The 18,910-nt window shown below is 44.0% G+C and overlaps 1 protein-coding gene across 2 annotated transcripts in view; it reads left to right on the top strand.

Moving 5' to 3' along the window:
• The window catches only part of GLT8D1 (glycosyltransferase 8 domain containing 1), a 35,885-nt gene extending 33,282 nt beyond the window's left edge, over window positions 1-2,603 (top strand). For both annotated transcript variants that reach the window (XM_073644444.1, XM_073644442.1), the window contains exon 10: window positions 15-2,603. In XM_073644444.1, the coding sequence (XP_073500545.1) occupies window positions 15-205 (191 nt within the window). In that variant the 3' untranslated portion in view covers window positions 206-2,603. The remainder of the gene's footprint in view (window positions 1-14) is intronic.
• Window positions 2,604-18,910: the final 16,307 nt, after the last annotated feature.

Genomic DNA, 18,910 nt, shown 5'->3' with positions numbered 1-18,910 from the left:
GATTTTTTTTTTAGGTTCAAGCACTGGGAAGCGTTATTCCTTCCAGTTTGTGAATGCTGCCAGGCTTCTTCACTGGAATGGACATTTTAAACCATGGGGACGTGCAGCTTCATACTCTGAAATTTGGGAAAAATGGTACGTACCGGACCCCACTGGTAAATTTTCCATCATTAGACGACACACCGAAGCTGATGGAGCCAAATGAAGGAATCGGACTGATCAGGGAACATCATGAACTATGTGACAGACCGTGGACGCCAGTATTTTCTCAGGAATATGGAGCTGAAAGCTATTTTTTTTTCTTTAAATTACTGTTACAAGGAAGACACTACAGCGGACCTTGGTCTTTCTCAGTTTATGTAAATCGTATATAGTTGTTTTTTTTTTAAGAGTTTGTTTTCTTTTATTCTTTATGTACTATCCTATAGCATTTCACTTGCCAGTCAGTGGGGTTTCCATACATAAGTCTGCCATTTGGTACAGTGCCATACTTACCAGAAAAGACCATTGTTAAAAGGGCTATTCCCATCTCCAAGATCCTATCCCAATATATAGTAGGTATAATAATAATAATATTAGCAAAAACCTCCAATTAGAAATATAGTATAGTTTTTCTGATTCGCTATGTCTCTTTCCTCATGTGCAGGCATTGTAGGACCCGAGGTATCCATGGTTACAACCACTAGCAGCTAGTTAACTGTCACTATATCAGTAGTCGTAACCATGGATACCTAAGATCCTGCAATGCCTGCAAATGAGGAAAGAGACATAGTGCGTGCAATCAGCAAGGATCCTGCAGCTATCCTATTCTATCAATCCTGGAAAAATTCTTCGGCACATACAAAAGAATGATGTAAGATATGGGGATTTATTTCTCAATTGCAGAAATAGATCAATGTTTTAGCCAGTTAGGGCCTTTATCTAGTTTTATAAGCACAAACTGGCCGAAACATTGATATATTTATGCAATTGAGAAATAAATTACCATATCTTACATCATTCTTTTGTGTGTGCCTAAAGATATGGGGATTTATTTCTCAATTGCAGAAATATATCAATGTTTCAGCCTCTTAGTGCCTTTATCAAGTTTTATAAGCACAAAAACCCCAGTGCAAAGCCAGTTTCCTTTCTGACAGCTTTTGTGCTTATAAAATGTGATAAAGGCCCCAACATGCCGAAACATTGATATATTTCTGCAATTGAGAAATAAATTCCCATATCTTTCGGCACACACAAAAGAATGATGTAAGATATGGGGATTTATTTCATTTATTTGTGCTGATAAAATTTGATTAAGGCACCAGCAGGCCAAAACGTTGATACATTTCTGTGATTGAGAAATAAATTGCCATATCTTGCATCTTTCTTCTGTGTGTGCCGAAGAATTTTTCCAGGATTGGTAGATTTATTAATTTTTTTTGTGCGTATCTATTAAGCCAGCAGTGAGCTATCCTATCCAATTATTTTGCCTATCCTATGCACGACCCAGTAAGTAAAGTTTACATAACGTGACTTGTCCCGCTCACCTCCCAATGCCTTTTTTTGTAAGGGATTGTCCATTACTGGACAATCTCTTGTTAAAGGGCCCAGGGAACTGGAAAAAAAAAATCTCACCTCTGTGCTACTTCATACTCATCACTGCGTCCCCGGCTGGGATCAACATCCAATGGAAATGTTACGGCCACTGAGTGGCTGCAACGGTCACGTTTTGTTCAAGTGGAATAAATAATGTGATCCCAGTAGTCCAGTGGGCAGAGCTTACTGTGAAGGAGCAGAGCCGGTTTGAGAGGTATCAAAGTAGACAACCCCTTTAAGCTCTTTAATTAAGTTTTCTAGCTGTTTGCAACTCGTTGTGATATCACAGCTTTGCCTGCAGTCCTATGTAAACCTACAGGTAAAATATCAGATTCGCAGAGCCTCTAAACATATCTGCAGGTCCTATATCAATGATGATGTCCGTGACAAATGCACATTCTCTAAACTATATAGATGGATGCATTATGCCAGCAGAAGGGTTTAATTTCATCTGGCATGGATCCGCGGGGAACTGCGAAAGATGTTTTTTATACGACAAGGTTTTTACGCTATTTCTGTGTATTTGAGCATAAGGACTATTCTATATCCTTCACTTCATAAGTGTCATGACCAGTAAAAATATTAATTTATTGGTCCAGTGATCAATTTATGGATCAGAAATCTAATATTTGTTACATTTAGATCTACTTGACTGCATGTACAATGTATAATAATCCATTGGTAGTATGAGAATCCTCCAGTTTGTAAGATGTAGGAAGTAGATGAATATGGTGACCACATTCACTCCTGCGTTACTGTATGACAACCTTCTCTACAACACGTGGTACATGGAAACTGTAAGATTTGCAATTGGCAATTAAAACGGCCAACCTGCATCTCATAATCCTATTCTAAAGCCGTAGTTTAGTGTTGAAATCCACTAATGTAAAATGACCACTGCCATAATGTTGTAGTAAGTAGGATTTTTAAAAAAATAATTAAATGTGAGGTTTTTAAAGAGAATCTGTCAGCAGGTTTTGCTGTGTAATCTGAGTGCAGCATGATGTAGGGGCAGAGACCCTGATTCCAGTGATGTCACTTACTAAGCTGTGTTTTGCGGTTTTAATACAATCAGAGTTTTATCAGCAGGAGATTATCACTACAGGACTAGATGTCTCCTGCCTCCTGCTCTGTGTAACCCCGCCCTGATCACTGATTGGCAGCTTTTGCCTACCCAGAGTGTACAATCAGTGATCGGGGCGGGGTTACACAGAGCAGGAGGCAGGAGACACCTAGTCCTGTAGTGATAATCTCCTGCTGATAAATCTCTGATTGTATTAAAACCGCAAAACACAGCCTAGTAAGTGAAGCATCACTGGAATCAGGGTCTCTGCCCCTACATCATGCTGCTCTCTGATTACATAGCAAAAACCTGCTGACATATTCCCTTTAAAGCATATGACTGTATTGGACTTTGAAGGGTGGTCAATTATAGTACAGCAACCATGAAGTTTAGGAGGCCTCTATTGGGCCTCTTTATATGCCAGCATAGTGCATGCACCTTTAAATTAAGCCACAGATTGCTGAAAATCTGCATTTTATAAAGTGCTGTGCGATGCTGCTTTCTTTACCACTACTGGTATGTGTAAAATACCGCAATCAGTGCTTGATTAGTTTGAGACCGTTGGCTGGGAGAAAGAAATGGATCATGGTTCTCATTAGAATGGCCTCTTCCGGGTCTTCCTGAGACAACATTAGTCAATGGGTCATAAGCATGAATTTGGACGAGGCTACGTGGCAACTTTGGCTGTGATGCAGGCCACGTCGCCAAAGATCGCTGTATTCTGCTGCTACATGACATCATAGTCCAAAGGAATTGGTTGGCATTGCGACCCACCAGGTGCTAGAACAAGCAACTTGGAAAAAGTCCAACTTTTTGCAGCTTGCAAATGAATGGGGTGGAATTGTGACCCATGAGGTACCACGTCATGGAATTTCAAAAAAGTTGGAACTGGTTGGATTTCTTGCAGGTTGCATGTTGTGGTATCAGGCGGGTCGTAATGCAACCCCATTCATCTGCACTATGCTGTGATATAGTAGCAACATACACCAATCTTTGGACTTGCAAATTGTGTCATGGATGAAGTCACATTGTAGCCCCAAGCTTATAATTTATGATACCAGGCCCGGTCGAGAGTGGCGCTGTTGTCAGGATTAGCAATGGGACCACGATATTCCGATACGTCATTTGTGTCGATAGAAATCCCCTTTCAACCAATTGAATTATTATTTTTTTTTATTTTTTGCAGTTTGTGCTATTAATAATGCAACCGTGATCAGAGCAGTTGTCAGATATAACTTTATTATTATCACTGGATTGTACGTTCAACCACTTTTTATTTCTGCCTGCACCAAAAGATTTATTGCACAGAATTTTATGTGAAATAAAATCAAAGTTTTCTCCTATGTATATTGTTATAATAAATGACTGACTAGATTGAAGCTGCCTGCATGGGGTCAAACAAATGAGAAACCATTTTAAGACCTCATTCAGACTTCCGTTTTTTCGCGTATGAGTGGTTTTTACAGATAGTACTTGTGATAATCTATGGGGCCATTTACATGTCCATGATTTTTCATGGACCAAGTGGTCCAAAGAAAATCACAGGGACATGTCTGATTTTGATTGAAGGGTCAGATCAAAATCGTCAATGGGTCCATGAAAAAAATCAAACTGCATTCGGATGCCATCCGATTGCGGTCCGATTTTTTTCGGACTGTTACATAGAAGGTGCAGAAACCTTTTTTTTTTTTTATCCACTTACATGAAAAATGGATGACACACCGAACTCTGATCAAAATACTCTGTCTGTTTTTCTCGAACGTGAGAAAAACGGACGTCCGAAACAGGCCTATAATAAAGGAACTTCTGTTTTATGAGAAAACTTGCTGGGAAGTGTACGGTTAGGTTCCTACAATTGTGCATAATCCAAAAGTGACAAGCACAAAAAAAAAAGGCTTATTTAATGTTTAAAAAAATAAAAATAAAACAAAGTTTTTTCCAAGCGAAGCTCTGGTTCCTCGAACTTATGGATTATACATGATTCATCATCTTAGTAGGAAGCTGAACCTGAGTAAGTATGGAGGCCAACTAGTGGTGCATGGGATTGTTCTACAAGTTCATAAAATTGGCATGAACATTTTGGGCCCGATTCATTATTGCATTTGCACCTTTTTTTTGTGTTTTTTTTTGTCTGTTTTTCATTTACGCCTAGTTCTTTTAATTTTAAAGTCTAGTCTGTAAAGGTTTTTTTGCCATTGTTGGCAGAGTTTGGCTTTTCCAGATGTTTTCAGCTGATTCATCAAATTGCAACTTTTTAAAAAGTCGCAAAATTTGTCACAAATGTACTCCAGTCCACCCCTGGAGGGATTTCACATATACCGAACATTTTGGTGCAAATTTTGTGAAACTTGTAACTTTTTGTGCTAGATAGTATAAAACAGGCCAAAGGAAAATGAAGGCAATTTTTTACTTTGCTCTAAATACATGAAGCCGGTGTACCAATTTTTGAAGAATTTGGTGCAAAAATCATAAATGAAAAGCATAAGACAAAAAAAATGTGACTTAAAAAAAAAAAATTCCAAATGATGAATCGGGGTTTTGGTGCACACATCAAGGAGGAATCCATGTAGAAGACATGCTCTATATGGACAAAAGTATTAGGACATATGTCTTAATCATTGAATTCAGGTTTTAAATCCAGTTCCATTTGGACCGGACTGGCTAGTGGTAAATGCTCCCTGATACCAGGGCGGTCTTGTAACAGGAGCCACCGGTGTAATAAGTCAGGTCATGAAAGCTTTTCCTTCCTAAATTTTCTACAATCAATTGGGAGTGGTATTATTGAAAAGTGGAGTGGAATCGAGGCAACTCGACCACAAAGTAGAGACCATAGAGTGGGTCTCTAAGTGCTGAGGAGGAGAAGTCATAAAAGTCACCAACGCTCTGCTGACTCCATAAGTGCATTGTCCAAATCTGTCATGCCGGAAGCTTCATGACATGAGTTTGCATGGCCGAATCGCTGCTTGCGAGTCTTCCATCACCAAGCACAAATCCAGTTGTTGGATGGAGTGGTGTGAAGCCGGCACCACTGGACCATTAGAAACATTCTGTGCAGGGATTGATCACACTTCTCTATCTGGCGTCTGATGGATGAGTTTAGGTTTGGCAATTGCCAGGAGAATATTACCTGCTTGATTGCATTGTGCCAACTGGAATATTTGATAACACTATGGGGTTATATTTCAATGGGTCGGCCTAAGACCCTTAGTCCAAGTGAAGGGAAATCGTAAAGTTTCAGCATACAAAACATTTTGGACTGAAATTGTCTTCACCAGGGATGTCAATGCCGAAAGAAATAGGGAAGAAGGAATACAAGGATGCACTGCTGGGAAATAAAGATGTCCAATGGAAATAGGAATATGAAGATCATACAGTTTATTTCTCTCTACGCGTTTCTGAGTCAGACAGACTCCTTCCTCAGGATTGTTGCTTTATCCTGAGGAAGGAGTCTGTCCGACTCCGAAATGCGTAGAGAGAAATAAACTGTATGATCTTCATATTCCTGCTTCCGTTGGACATCTTTATTTACCGGCAGCTCATCACATCCGTGTATTCCTCCTTCACCACTTCACATTTCATTATGGTTTAACCCCAACACACGGAGCAGCGTCAGCTTGTTATCTATGCTCCTACAGGAGTTGTACCAGACATAACACAACTCGGCAAGGGGAGCAATACCGCAGTGCATACCACCCACCGTAAGAGGGTAATGCCCTATTGTGCCCCTTTTTGTCACCCTTTCAGCATTCTTCTAATACAGATGGAAAGTCACTCCTTTAAGAAATGAGTCACAAGGTGACCGAAAAATTAAAGTTAGAAAAAATCAAGTCAGAAGCGAAAAGTTTCTTGATGTCAGAACATATACCATAAGCAAGGATGATAAATGAATGATCAATCTTACAAATACCACTTTAGATAAAGACTGTTGCTATTATCAAAGAAGTGAATAGATGTCCAAAAGTTTGGACTCTGTGGACTTTGAAGTGGATTTATTTAAATCTGAAGAAACTAAATTGACCAAAGATATTACGTAATTGTAAAGATCTGAGATTGTGGGTTTTAATAATCACCTAGGCAGGTTAACGATGCAACAATAGTTTATTCCTTACATCCGTGGTAATACAGCAATGCCAGGTAAATGTCCAAAATTCAATTGTCTCAATCTACAAGATCCCCCTCTCCAGGGCAGTAGTTCCATTGCCTTTGTGCCAGGTGATACTGTCCCCCAACTTTTGGTTAGCCAACAGATGTCGTATCTCCAGCCAGTATATTCTGTAGTCACAGTCCACGATCCTATATATGACTGCTAAAATCATAGCAGCAAAGGTATCTAGTAGCAACAGTCCTTTAGGAAAGTTTATGAAATCCAGACCACAGATCCAAAAACTGTAGCACCTTTATCCAGCCCAGTCGGCAGCCGATCTCTACTCCATAAACCATCGATCCATCCATGGTCCAGGTCCTCAGACTAGATCCTACCCTCCAACAACATTCTACCAACTCCCTGTCTAAACGTGTGGCTTCTCTTTTCTCCCTCCTTCTCCTTTTGACATTTTGCTTTTAGCTGTAAGAATTAAAAATCTTTCAGAAGCCCACCACTGGTGACCCCTGTGGTGATGGCTCCCCTGAGAGAACAATGATTTAAAGGCTTCTGAGATATGGTTATTGAATGGAAGCATTGATTCCCGAAGCTGAACTGATGAATAAACAAATCACTAATGAGATTACTGGAATGCTGGACACTTTACAAGTGAAATTAGTGCACATACTGACCAGCAAGCAGAACTCTATAAAACATAATAAGATCGACGGAACCGGTGCTCCATGCTGGAAAAAGTCTGCATCTCTTAGAGCCGCTGACTCTGCTCTACTTCCATTGGTCCAATAGTCTTCGGACAAGGCCAGCTCCTCACAGTAATATAATAGTTTTTATTTATTTTGTTTTAAACCTAGCCTCATTTTTTCACATCATTAATTGGGATATTAAAATGTATTGGTAATTGAAAACAAAAATAAGATTCCAACGTAAAAGAAATTGTAGAAAAACTGTTAAAATTTCCTATAGATGTTCTCATTTAAAAGCCAAACGATTCTCAAATAGGTTAAAAAGACCTTCGAAAATATGGTTAGAACGCTCGATTCCAGAAGGAAATCCTAAATGTGGTCAATGTTTTTAATACCAATTTCTTAATGTTGAAGTTACATATTAGAAGTGTAATTCCTACTGTGCAGCAATTCATGAATTTTAAGAGGAGATGTATAGTGTTAGCTCACTCCTGTCCATGTATTTTTTATCATATTCGAAAAATAATTTGTAAAGTAAACAATGTGTTGATTGTCCCTATTCCTGTTGAAATGTATTTACAATGTGTTTCATTCATCATGTTAGAGAAGAACATCATTTAGACCTGAAAGTACTGCATTTTGCTGGACTGGAGAAGGTTCTGTATCCACCTTCATCAAGATCAGTGATTTTCTCTCTCTTGATGAAGGGGCATGTAGGAATCCTGGTTCATTAAGTGACGCACGCCAGAAATCTTACTCCAGTCACTAACTGGAGTAAGATTTATTGCTTAAAGGGAATCTGTCACCAGGTTTTTGCTACCTCATCTGAGAGCAGCATAATGTAGGAAAAGAGACCCTGATTCCAGCCATGTATCACTTAGCTAACTGGGTTGCGATACGATCAGAATTTTTAGATGTAGCAGAGCTCAGAAGGCTAACCCTGCCCACACCACAGCACTCAATGTACATCGTATATTGACAGTAAGCTGCTTATCATAGGAGGGGGCATGGTCGGACCACTTGGCACAAGGGAGCTAGTCTGGGCAGTGATAACCTCCTGGTGATAAAGCTCTGTATTAAAACAGCAACAAACAGCCTTAGAAGTGACACATGACTGGAATTAGTGTCTCAGCCCCTACCTCAAGCTGCCCTCAAATTACATAGCAAAAACCTGCTGACAGATGCCCTTTAAGGAACGTCAGAACTTGTGATGAATTAGACTAGCTGAGGCAAAGCAATATGTGCCAGAATTCTTACAACATTACACAAATAATCTATATCGGCCCCGATTCATCAAATTAAAGTCAATATATAGATTAGGTTTCAACAATAAAAAGACAAAATTACTTACAGGTAATGGGATTTTCCAGAGCGCATAACAACACCACACGAGAGGGGATCCGCCCATCAAGGACAGGAGCCTACTGAATAAAAGGGCAGAACTTCTTCCTCACATCAGCTGGGTTACAGAGCATGAGAGGACCTCCAAGACAGTTACAGGTGCTTTGAATATCATCAAAAAGTTAATTTATTTCAGTTCTTCAATACAAAAAGTCATATATTATATAGAGTCATTGCAAACAGAGTGATCTATTTCAAGTGTTTATTTCTGTTAATGTTGATGATTATGGCTTACAGCCAATGAAAACACAAAAGTCATTATCTCAGTAAATTAGAATACTTAACAAAAAACACCTGAAAAGGCTTCCTAAGGGTTTAAAAAGGTCCCTTAGTCTGTTTCAGTAGGCTCCACAATCATGGGGAAGACTGCTGACTTGACAGATGTCCAGAAGGCAGTCATTGGCACACTCCACAAGGAGGGTAAGCCACAAAAGGTCATTGCTAAAGAAGCTGGCTGTTCACAGAGTGCTGTATTCAAGCATATTAATGGAAAGTTTAGTAGAAGGAAAAAGTGTGGTAGAAAAATATGCACAAGCAACCGGTATAACCGCAGCCTTGAAAGGATTGTTAAGAAAAGGCCATTCAAAAATTTGGGGGAGATTCACAAGGAGTGGACTGCTGCTGGAGTCATTGCTTCAAGAGCCACCACACACAGACGTATCCAGGACATGGGCTACAAGTGTCACATTCCTTGTGTCAAGCCACTCATGACCAATAGACAACACCAGAAGCGTCTTACCTGGGCCAAGGAGAAAAAGACCTGGACTGTTGCTCAGTGGTCCAAGATGTTGTTTTCAGATGAAAGTAAATTTTGCATTTCATTTGGAAATCAAGGTCCCAGAGTCTGGAGGAAGAGTGGAGAGGCCACAATCCAAGCTGCTGGAGGTCTAGTGTGAAGTTTCCACAATCAGTGATGGTTTGGGGAGCCATGTCATCTGCTGGTGTAGGTCCACTGTGTTTTATCAAGACCAAAGTCAGCGCAGCCGTCTACCAGGACATTTTACAGCACTTCATGCTTCCCTCTGCCGACAAGCTTTTTGGAGATGGAAATGTCATTCTCCAGCAGGACTTGGCACCTGTCCACACTGCCAAAAGTACCAGTACCTGGTTTACAAACAACAGTATCACTGTGCTTGATTGGCCAGCAAACTCACCTGACCTTAACCCCATAGAAAATCTATTATAGAGAATCTATGGGGTAATGTCAAGAGGAAGATGACAGACACCTGACCTTAACCTTCTCTATGGGGTATTGTGAAGAGGAAGATGAGACACCATACCCAACAATGCAGACGAGCTGAAGGCTGCTATCAAAGCAACCTGGGCCTCCATAACACCTCAGCAGTGCCACAGGCTGATCTCCTCCATGCCACGCCGCATTGATGCAGTAATTGATGCAAAAGGAGCCTCGACCAAGTATTGAGGGCATTTACTGAATATACATTTCAGTAGGCTAACATTTCAGATTTTAATCATTTTTCAAGCTGTTGTTATAAAGTATTCTAATTTACTGAGATAATGACTTTTTGTTTTCATTGGCTGTAAGCCATAATCATCAACATTAAGGCTATGTGCCCACTATGCAGAAATGCTCAGGATTTTTTCTTGAGCGTTTCGGCATCTCCCTGGCAGAAAAAAACGCATGCGGATTGTACATGCGGATTGTACATGCGGATTGTACATGTGGATTGTACATGCGGATTGTACATGTGTTTTTCCTGCCAGGGACATGCGGATGTGAAGCGTTTTGATCATGCGATTTCGCATGCGGGTTGACAAGCGCTTTCCAAGCGATTTTAGCATCACTTGGAAAGTGCTTGTCAACTTGGTCACACTATATAAATCCATGCAACCGGCATGGATTTATATAGTGTGACCCGAGAGAATGTCAAAAAATAAAAAAATAAATCTATACTTACCCTCTGATGGCCCGCGCTGTCTTGCTTCACCGTCCCGGCTGCCGGCAGCGGTACACTGAAGGACCTGCCGACGTCAGCGTCGCATGACCCGTCACATGACTATGACGTCAGCACAGGTCCTTCAGTCCATGGCGATCTGCCGGCAAGTGAAGAGAAGGACACCGGGGGCCATCAGAAGGTAAGTATATATTTATTTTTTATTTTATTCTTTTTTTTTACAGGTTCTATGGTGGGGGGGGATCTGGAGGAGAGTCTCCTCTTCTCCAGACCCGAGTACGTTCCGCACATTGAAACACATGGATTCCGTATGTACAGATGCAGTGATGCGGATTCCATGCTTCCAATGCAAGTCAATGGCGGTGAAAACGCAGCACTTCTGCAAAATAATTGGTAGTGCTGCGTTTTTTTCCGCAATGATAATCCGCAGCCGAAATTTCCGCAGCATGTGCACAGCACATGTGGATTATCATTGGGGAACATGGCAGACCTTCTACCATGCGGTTTTTAAGCGTTTCTGCAGCATTTTTCCGCTGCGGAAACGCTTAAAAAACGCATCGTGGGCACACAGCCTAACAGAAATAAACACTTGAAATAGATCCCTCTGTTTGTAATGACTCTATATAATATATGAGTTTCACTTTTTGTATTGAAGAACTGAAATAAATTAACTTTTTGAGGAAATTCTAATTTTGCGAGAAGCACCTGTATTTGTACATAGCATCCCCAGACAATAAGCTACAACTCCATCTAAACTATACATCTAAAATTCTATTAGTGCAGACTAGTGATGAGCGAGCATGCTCGTTTAACCCTTTAAACGAGCACACTCGGGTACTCACCAGGCATCTTTAAGGTAAGATTTTTAATAGATGAAACATCTAATATTAATAATCTTTATTTATAATGGTTCAAAGGGGGAAGGGTGGTTAAAGGGGTTGTCCGGTCAAAAGTAATAAGTCTGCAGTCACTCTGTGTGACTGCAGACTTATGAATCCCCCGAGCGCAGGCACTGTGCGGTGTGGGGATTGGCCAGTATGAGACCCGGTAATGGAGGGTATGTATGCGTTATACATACCCCCCGGCCAGTGGGCACAGCCTCGCTCTCCTGCACACTTGTATTGCGCCTTCTAGTCAGACGTGCCCACTGGCCGTCTGCGTCACTAGACAGGACTTAGCCTCGCTCCATAAAAGTGGATGCCGCACGTAGCCATCTACACACAGCAGGAGGCCACACGTAGCCATCTATACACAGCGGAAGGCCGCACGTAGCCATCTACACACAGCATGAGGCCACACGTAGCCATCTATACACAGCGGAAGGCCGCACGTAGCCATCTATACACAGCAGGGGGCTGCACGGTGCCATCTATACATAGCGGAAGGCCGCACGTAGCCATCTATACACAGCAGGGGGCCGCACAGAGCCATCTATACACAGCGGGAGACCGCACGCAGCCATATATACACAGCGAGAGGCCGCACATAGCCATCTATACACAGCAGGGAGCTGCAAGTAGCCATCTATACACAGCGGGAGGAGGCCGCATGGCGCCCCCCAGATACAACGGGAGGAGGCCGCACAGCGTCCCCCAGATACAGCGGGAGGAGGCCGCACAGCGCCCCCCAGATGCAGGAGGAGGCCGCACGGCGCCCCCCAGATACAGGGGGCGGAGGCTGCAGAGGGCCCCCCAGATACAGGGGGAGGCCACACGGTGCCCCCCAGATACAGCAGGAGGAGGCTGCAGAGGGCCCCCCAGATACAAGGGGAGGAGGCCGCACGGCGCCCCCCAGATACAAGGGGAGGAGGCCGCACGGCGCCCCCCAGATACAGCAGGAGGAGGCCGCATGCAGTCATGCACACACACAAACATATACAGACATATACATACACGCATATATACAACACATTTGAAACACAAAAATACATATAAACACAATGATACACAGACACACTGTGACACACACACACACACACACTCACCATCCCCCAGCTCGGCTCCCGTTGTCCAGCTCCTCTCCGGTACAGTAGTGCAGGGCGCACACTGCGGGATGTCACACTAGCAGACTTGGCCGCGCACAGGGCCGTGTCTCCTAGCTGTGACGCGGCTGGGCCAGCACAAGCACACAGGGATGTTAACAGGTGCAGTGCTGGCGTGGCCGAAGAAGAAGCAGGGGCATTGCGCAGCTGCTGGGGGAGCGGTCCGGGGGCCCCCCCGCCTCTGCCTGCCGGTGTGTGCCACATTGGCGCTGGTGCACATATTATAATGAGGGCAATCTGGCCATGGGTCCCCCAGAGCCCGGTGCGGTAGCCCAGATTGCCCTCATTATAATCCACCTATGGGCCTACTATTTGATGAAAGACTGTCGGATTCAGGGCCCATTCCTCTAGTCTTATTCAATTGCGGTTTAGGACGTCTGCCTTTTTCTCCTTCCCTTTTATGTGCAATGCTGTTAATGACGAGATGCTTTTCTGCTATCTGGAAAATTTTCTCTGTTGCCACCATCAGTGAGCGAGATCTTGTTTTCCCCGATGGTTGATGTAAGCCACTGTTGTTCGATTGTCCAACAGGATACGAACATGACATCTTTGAAACAATGAGAGAAATTTCACTGCCAGAAGTTTCTCATGTTTTAACCAAACACCTTGGACTACACAGTCTCTCAGATGCGCTCCCCATCCACTTGGGCTTGCATCTGTAGCTATGACATCCATGATCTGATATACCCATAGATACCCTACTGATAAGATTCTCTACACTTAGCCACCATAAGAGAGCATTGGTTGCCACTGAATAAAGACTTAATTTTCCTTCCAAACACCCACTGAGCTGTCTTTCACCAAACAGTATGTCTTGCTGGAATTATCTGGTATGCAATTGGGCCCATAGTACTTTTGGAATATATGAAGCCAAAATTCCCAACAATGACATTGGCTTCCTAAGTGTCATGGTAGGATTGTTTACTGCCGATGATACCAAGGCTGCCATTTTGTGCATTTCATCTTCAGGTAGGAAACAAGGCTGACTCATTGAATCCAAGATGAGACCTAAAAAAGACTGAACTTTTGATGGAATTAGCTTTGATTTTTTTAGGTTCAGTAGCTAACCCAATTCCTCCAGGATGGCTCTGATTCTTGCTAGCTGGAATTGCAGTGTTCTACTGATCTGCCAACAATCAGGTAATCGTCCAAGTATGGAATTATTAGAGTATCCTGCTCCTGAAGATGCGCCGTCATTTCCACTACGATTTTCTGTGAAAACTCTGGGGGCCATGGACAGAGCAAAGACAAGGACCTGAACTGAAAATGCCTAACCTGTTTGTTTAAGAATAGGGCCACCCTTAAACTCTGTTGCATGGATCAGATCATGGTAGTAAGCATCGGAACATGGTAGTATTCATCATTCAGGTCCAGCACACTATTGTAACAATTTCGGAACAGAAGTTTTATAGACAATTTTATTTACTCCATTTTGAAAGGTCAATATATCAGGGATTTGTTTAGGTTCTTCAAATTGATGATGGTCCTGAAGGTGCCATCTGGTTTCATTATCATCAAAAGGAGGGAATAGAACCCCTTTTTACCTCTTCCACTGGTACTTCTACGAGAACCTGTTTCTGAACTCGATCCAAAACGTCTGCTTTAAGGGCTAACTGTTCCTTCTAAGATTTCCAGGGGTATGTTACTGCAAATGTTGGCAGAGGAACAATCCAAAATTCCAAACTTAGGCCTGATTCCACTATACCTAGAATCCAGCCATTGGAATGGCATCATTGGGAAGACTTCCTTCACACTGAGGAGGAACTCCCAAACATGAATCCTCTGTTTTTCCTCTTTTGTCTTCCCATTTTTTCTTGATCCCTGGGAGGTCTTTTCTGGCAGTACCTTCTCCTACAAAAGGACCTTTTATACTCCAGGATGGACAAACTGGGAATTCCCTTCTTTCTATACCCAGCTTTGTCTAGGATGTCATCCAGAACCTGACCAAACAAATACTCTCCCATCACACGGGATGGAACATAACTTGGTTTTTGACTGGACATCTCCTGGCCAACATTTGAGCCATAGCGCCCAACGAGAGATGTTAGAGAGGCCAGCTGACCTGGCCGCCAGCCTCACAGAGTTCGCTGCTCCCTGTATGAATGGTAGATTGGCCAGGATATTTTCTCTCAGACCATTATCCCTTAGTTGACCCTCCAGTTATTCCATCCAGATCATCATAGATTTGGATGTACAGGTTGCCGAGATAGCCGTTTTCAGGGCTGCCACTGAGGATTCCCAGGTATGCCTAAGGTATCTATCAGCCTTCCTATCCAGAGAGTCTTTCAGGATACCCATATCTTAAAAGGGTACCGTAGATTTTTTTGACAATTTGGCCATTGCTACATCCATCTTTGAAACTTATCTCATCGGGTTGGCTCCTCTTCAAAGGGGTACCCCTCTCTTTGAAGACTAGGGTAGCGAACCTTTCTTTTCCATTTTTTTCTATTCCTTTTTAATGAGAAATTGAATTTTCTCATTTACTGGAAATGTTCGCCTTTTCTTCTGCTCTAAATCCCGAACATAATATCCTATACTGATTAGGGAGTTTAAGCATCCATGATACCCATGTTAGGCCTTACAGCCTTGACCAATCTGTCTGCATCTTCTACGGGGAACCCCCAGAACTGAAGTTACCACTTCCGGATTAGAAGTCACCGTTGCGCCCATCATCAGGGTGCGCCACTCACAGCACGCCCCGCGAATGCACAGACCCAGGGCGACGTGGTGGCTGACAGACATATGGAAAGTCTCCCCCACTCCCGTCCACACAAGCTCACACTGGACTTGTGGGGGCGTCTCCAGGAGCAGACACAGGCAAGGAGCCATTCATCTAGACATCTAGGCTGGGCCCTGGGTAAGCCTTCTTCCGTTCCACACCCGATTCTTCAGACACAGGTTCCCCTCCAGGACAGGAAACCAACTAATGCATGTTTATTCAGTAAGTTCCTGTCCTTAATGGGCAGATACCCTCTCTCGTTTGGTGCTGGCATGTGGGAAAGGAAAATAAGTGATTTCTTAAGATTATTTATTTAGCGCATATATTTTAACATGTTTTGTTTATAGTTGCGTCAGGGGACACAAAATAGTCGACACCCATCTACTTTACATAACGCATACTGACAGGAAAGAGTAGCAGCATGATTAGTGATGAGCGAGCATGCTCTGTTTTCCGAGCATCTTTGGCGTGCTGGAATGTTATGTTTAAGTCACTCCGTGTGCATGATTTGAGACTGTTTGACAGCTTTAATACATGTGAGGAATGCCTGTTTGTTAGGAATTCCTCACATGTATTAAAGCTGTCAAACAGTCGCAAGTCATGCACATAAAGAGACAAACATAACTTTCCAGCACGCCGAGCGCCCGAGCATGCCTTATCCAAAGTCATGTGGCAAGAATCAAAGGGGATAAGCAAGTAGGATCAACCCTCCTAAGTCTATATGGGCGTGCAGGTCATAGGAAGCTGAATAAATGATAGCTTGATATCTGCAATCCGAGGTCTTATTCCAGAGAAATGCTGTGCTGTGAGCTCTGTTGCACTGAACCCCCCCACATACACACACTGGCTGCCTGTGAGGTGGAAGCTGAAGCACTATGAAAGACGTAGTTACTTACCGGTAACGGGATTTCTCAGAGCCCATGACGGCACCACGGAGAGAGGGGATCCGCCCGCCCTTCAAGGACAGGAAACCTACAGATAAAAGGGCGGTACCTCTCTCTCGCATCAGTTGTTTACAGAGCACAAAGAGGACCGCCAGGTTAGTAACACAAAATTTTACAATTTAAGACCTCGTCAGACACACCATATGGCTACAAGTAACTAATAAGCGTGCGCACCCACACGTGAAGGGAGGGAATGTACGAGTGCCGTCATGGGCTCTGAGAAATCCCGTTACCGGTAAGTAACTACGTCTTTCTCCTTCCCCCATGACGGCACCACGGAGAGAATTGCAAAGAAGTGACTCATTGTGGGGGGACCACAGCTTCCAGAACCCTTCTCCCGAAAGTAAGGTCTGAAGAAGAGGTTAAGTCTAGCCGGTAGTGATTAAAGAAGGTAGAGGGGGAATACCAGATTGCCGCTCTACATATCTGCTCTAATGTAGCGCCGGCCCTCTCCGCCCAGGAGGCTGCCACCGCTCTCATTGAGTGGGCCTTCAGTTTCCCCAGGGCAGCTTCTCCACGTGAGGAGTAAGATAATGTGATGGCCTCCCTTATCCATCTGGCCAGCGTGCCCTTAGAAGCTTTCTTCCCCTTACGAGGACCCTGAAAGCAGACAAAGAGAGAACTATCCTGCCTACACTCGTGTTGCCTCTAGATACTGGATTAGGCACCTTCTGACGTCTAGTGTATGCAAGACCTTCTCTTTCGTGTTCTTAGGGTTAGGGCAGAAAGAAGGGAGGGTGATTTCCTGGGACCTGTGAAATCTTGACGCCACTTTTGGTAGATAGGCAGGGTCAGTTTTCAGATTAACTATATCCTCCAAGATTTGTGTGAAGGGGGGCCCTGCCGATAGGGCCTGAATATCACTTACCCTACGTGCGGATGTAAGAGCTACCAAGAGTGCTGTTTTTAGAGCCAGAGTTGTTAGGGATGCTTGACAGGGGTTCAAAAGGTGCCTCAGTTAGAGCTGAAAGGACCAAGTTTAAATCCCAGGGTGTAGTATTTAGGGATGGGATAGGACGGGATCTTTTAAGACAGGGTTCCCCAACTCCAGTCCTCAAGGCCCACCAACAGGTCATGTTTTCAGGATTTCCTTAGTATTGCACAGGTGATAATTCCATCATCAGCACAGGCAATAGTTACATCACCTGTGCAATACTAAGGAAATCCTGAAAACATGACCTGTTGGTGGGCCTTGAGGACTGGAGTTGGGGAACCCTGTTTTAAGACACCCATGTCCTCAAATGGAAGGGAGTATTTTTTTGAGGCTTTGGCTATGTCGACATCCAGTTTCGGTGCTTTCTCCCAAAAGGAACATACAGGGTCCTCAAACGGGTACATTCATTTAGGGGAAAGGAAGCCATTCCTCTCTGGTCTTTTCCACTCTTTCTTAATCAGTGAATGAACATGTTCATTGAGTGGAAAAGATCTCCTCTTTTTCTGTTCTAGGCCGCTGAACATCACGTCTAATATGGATTTTTTGGGCCGGGGATCTGTTAATCCCATGGTAGACCTGACTGCCTTGAGGAGGCTATCTATTTCCTCAATGTGAAAACAGATCCGACCTCCTCTATCTGAGGAGGAGGAAGAGGTGGAAGTGTCCGAATCTCCGCCATTCTCAGAACTACTAGACGTGGACTCGGGGGATATGTTTTTAGTTTTCTTTATTCTTTTGCCCTGAAAAGATTTAATAGTGTTTTCGACTTGCGACTTAATTAGGTCTCTAAGTTCAGAGGCAAATCTCGGGGTTCCCTCGCATATGGTCTGCTCAATGCAGGAGCTGCAGTCTCCTTTCCCAAGTAGTGGGCAAGGCCTCAGTGCATAGTGCACAAGTCCTATTTTTTGTTTTCCCTTTACTCTTTTTTCTCTATAGGAGACAAAAGAGATAGAGCAAGGGCCCCTAGTTACAAAGTGGACCAGACGGAAGAGCACGTACCGGTTCAGGAGGTGGAGCCATCTTTGTAGCCGGAGTCCTCCTGGAAGATGCCGAGGTGGAGTCCTTGCTGCGCTGCGACGATCTGCCAGAGAGCCCGCTTCCACTCCGGTCCTGGCGCCCCGTCTCTTCCGGCCCCTTTTCCAGTTGGGTTGGCGGTGTTTTAAGGCACTGGAAGTCCCTCCCATAGTGCCTGTAGTGACCCAGCCCCCCCCCCCCCCCTTCCTCCCCTGTACCTGTGGGGGTACGCCTGCGCAGACTGGCTACCCAGTCATGCATTGCAGCACCACGTCATCCGGGGGCTCGCGCGGCAAACCCCGGAAGCTTAAATGCATGCTGCCGGGCTGCGTGCGCTCTCAACACCGCAACCAGGGGGGTCCAGCACAGTCCTGGCGGCCTCCTCTTCGTCCAGACCCCCCTCCGCACACCCTAAAGGCCCACTGACCTCAGCGGTGGCGCATCAGGACACCGCACCAGCCAAGGAAGGGGGACCCCCACTGCCTGGATCGGACTGGCCAGGCCTGGCATCCCACAAC

Source organism: Phyllobates terribilis, unplaced genomic scaffold, assembly GCF_046119375.1.
Source record: "Phyllobates terribilis strain yellow unplaced genomic scaffold, ASM4611937v1 Scaffold_8__6_contigs__length_399053987, whole genome shotgun sequence".
Taxonomy (NCBI): Eukaryota; Metazoa; Chordata; class Amphibia; order Anura; family Dendrobatidae; genus Phyllobates; species Phyllobates terribilis.
This window is presented reverse-complemented; position numbering and strand designations above follow the sequence as displayed.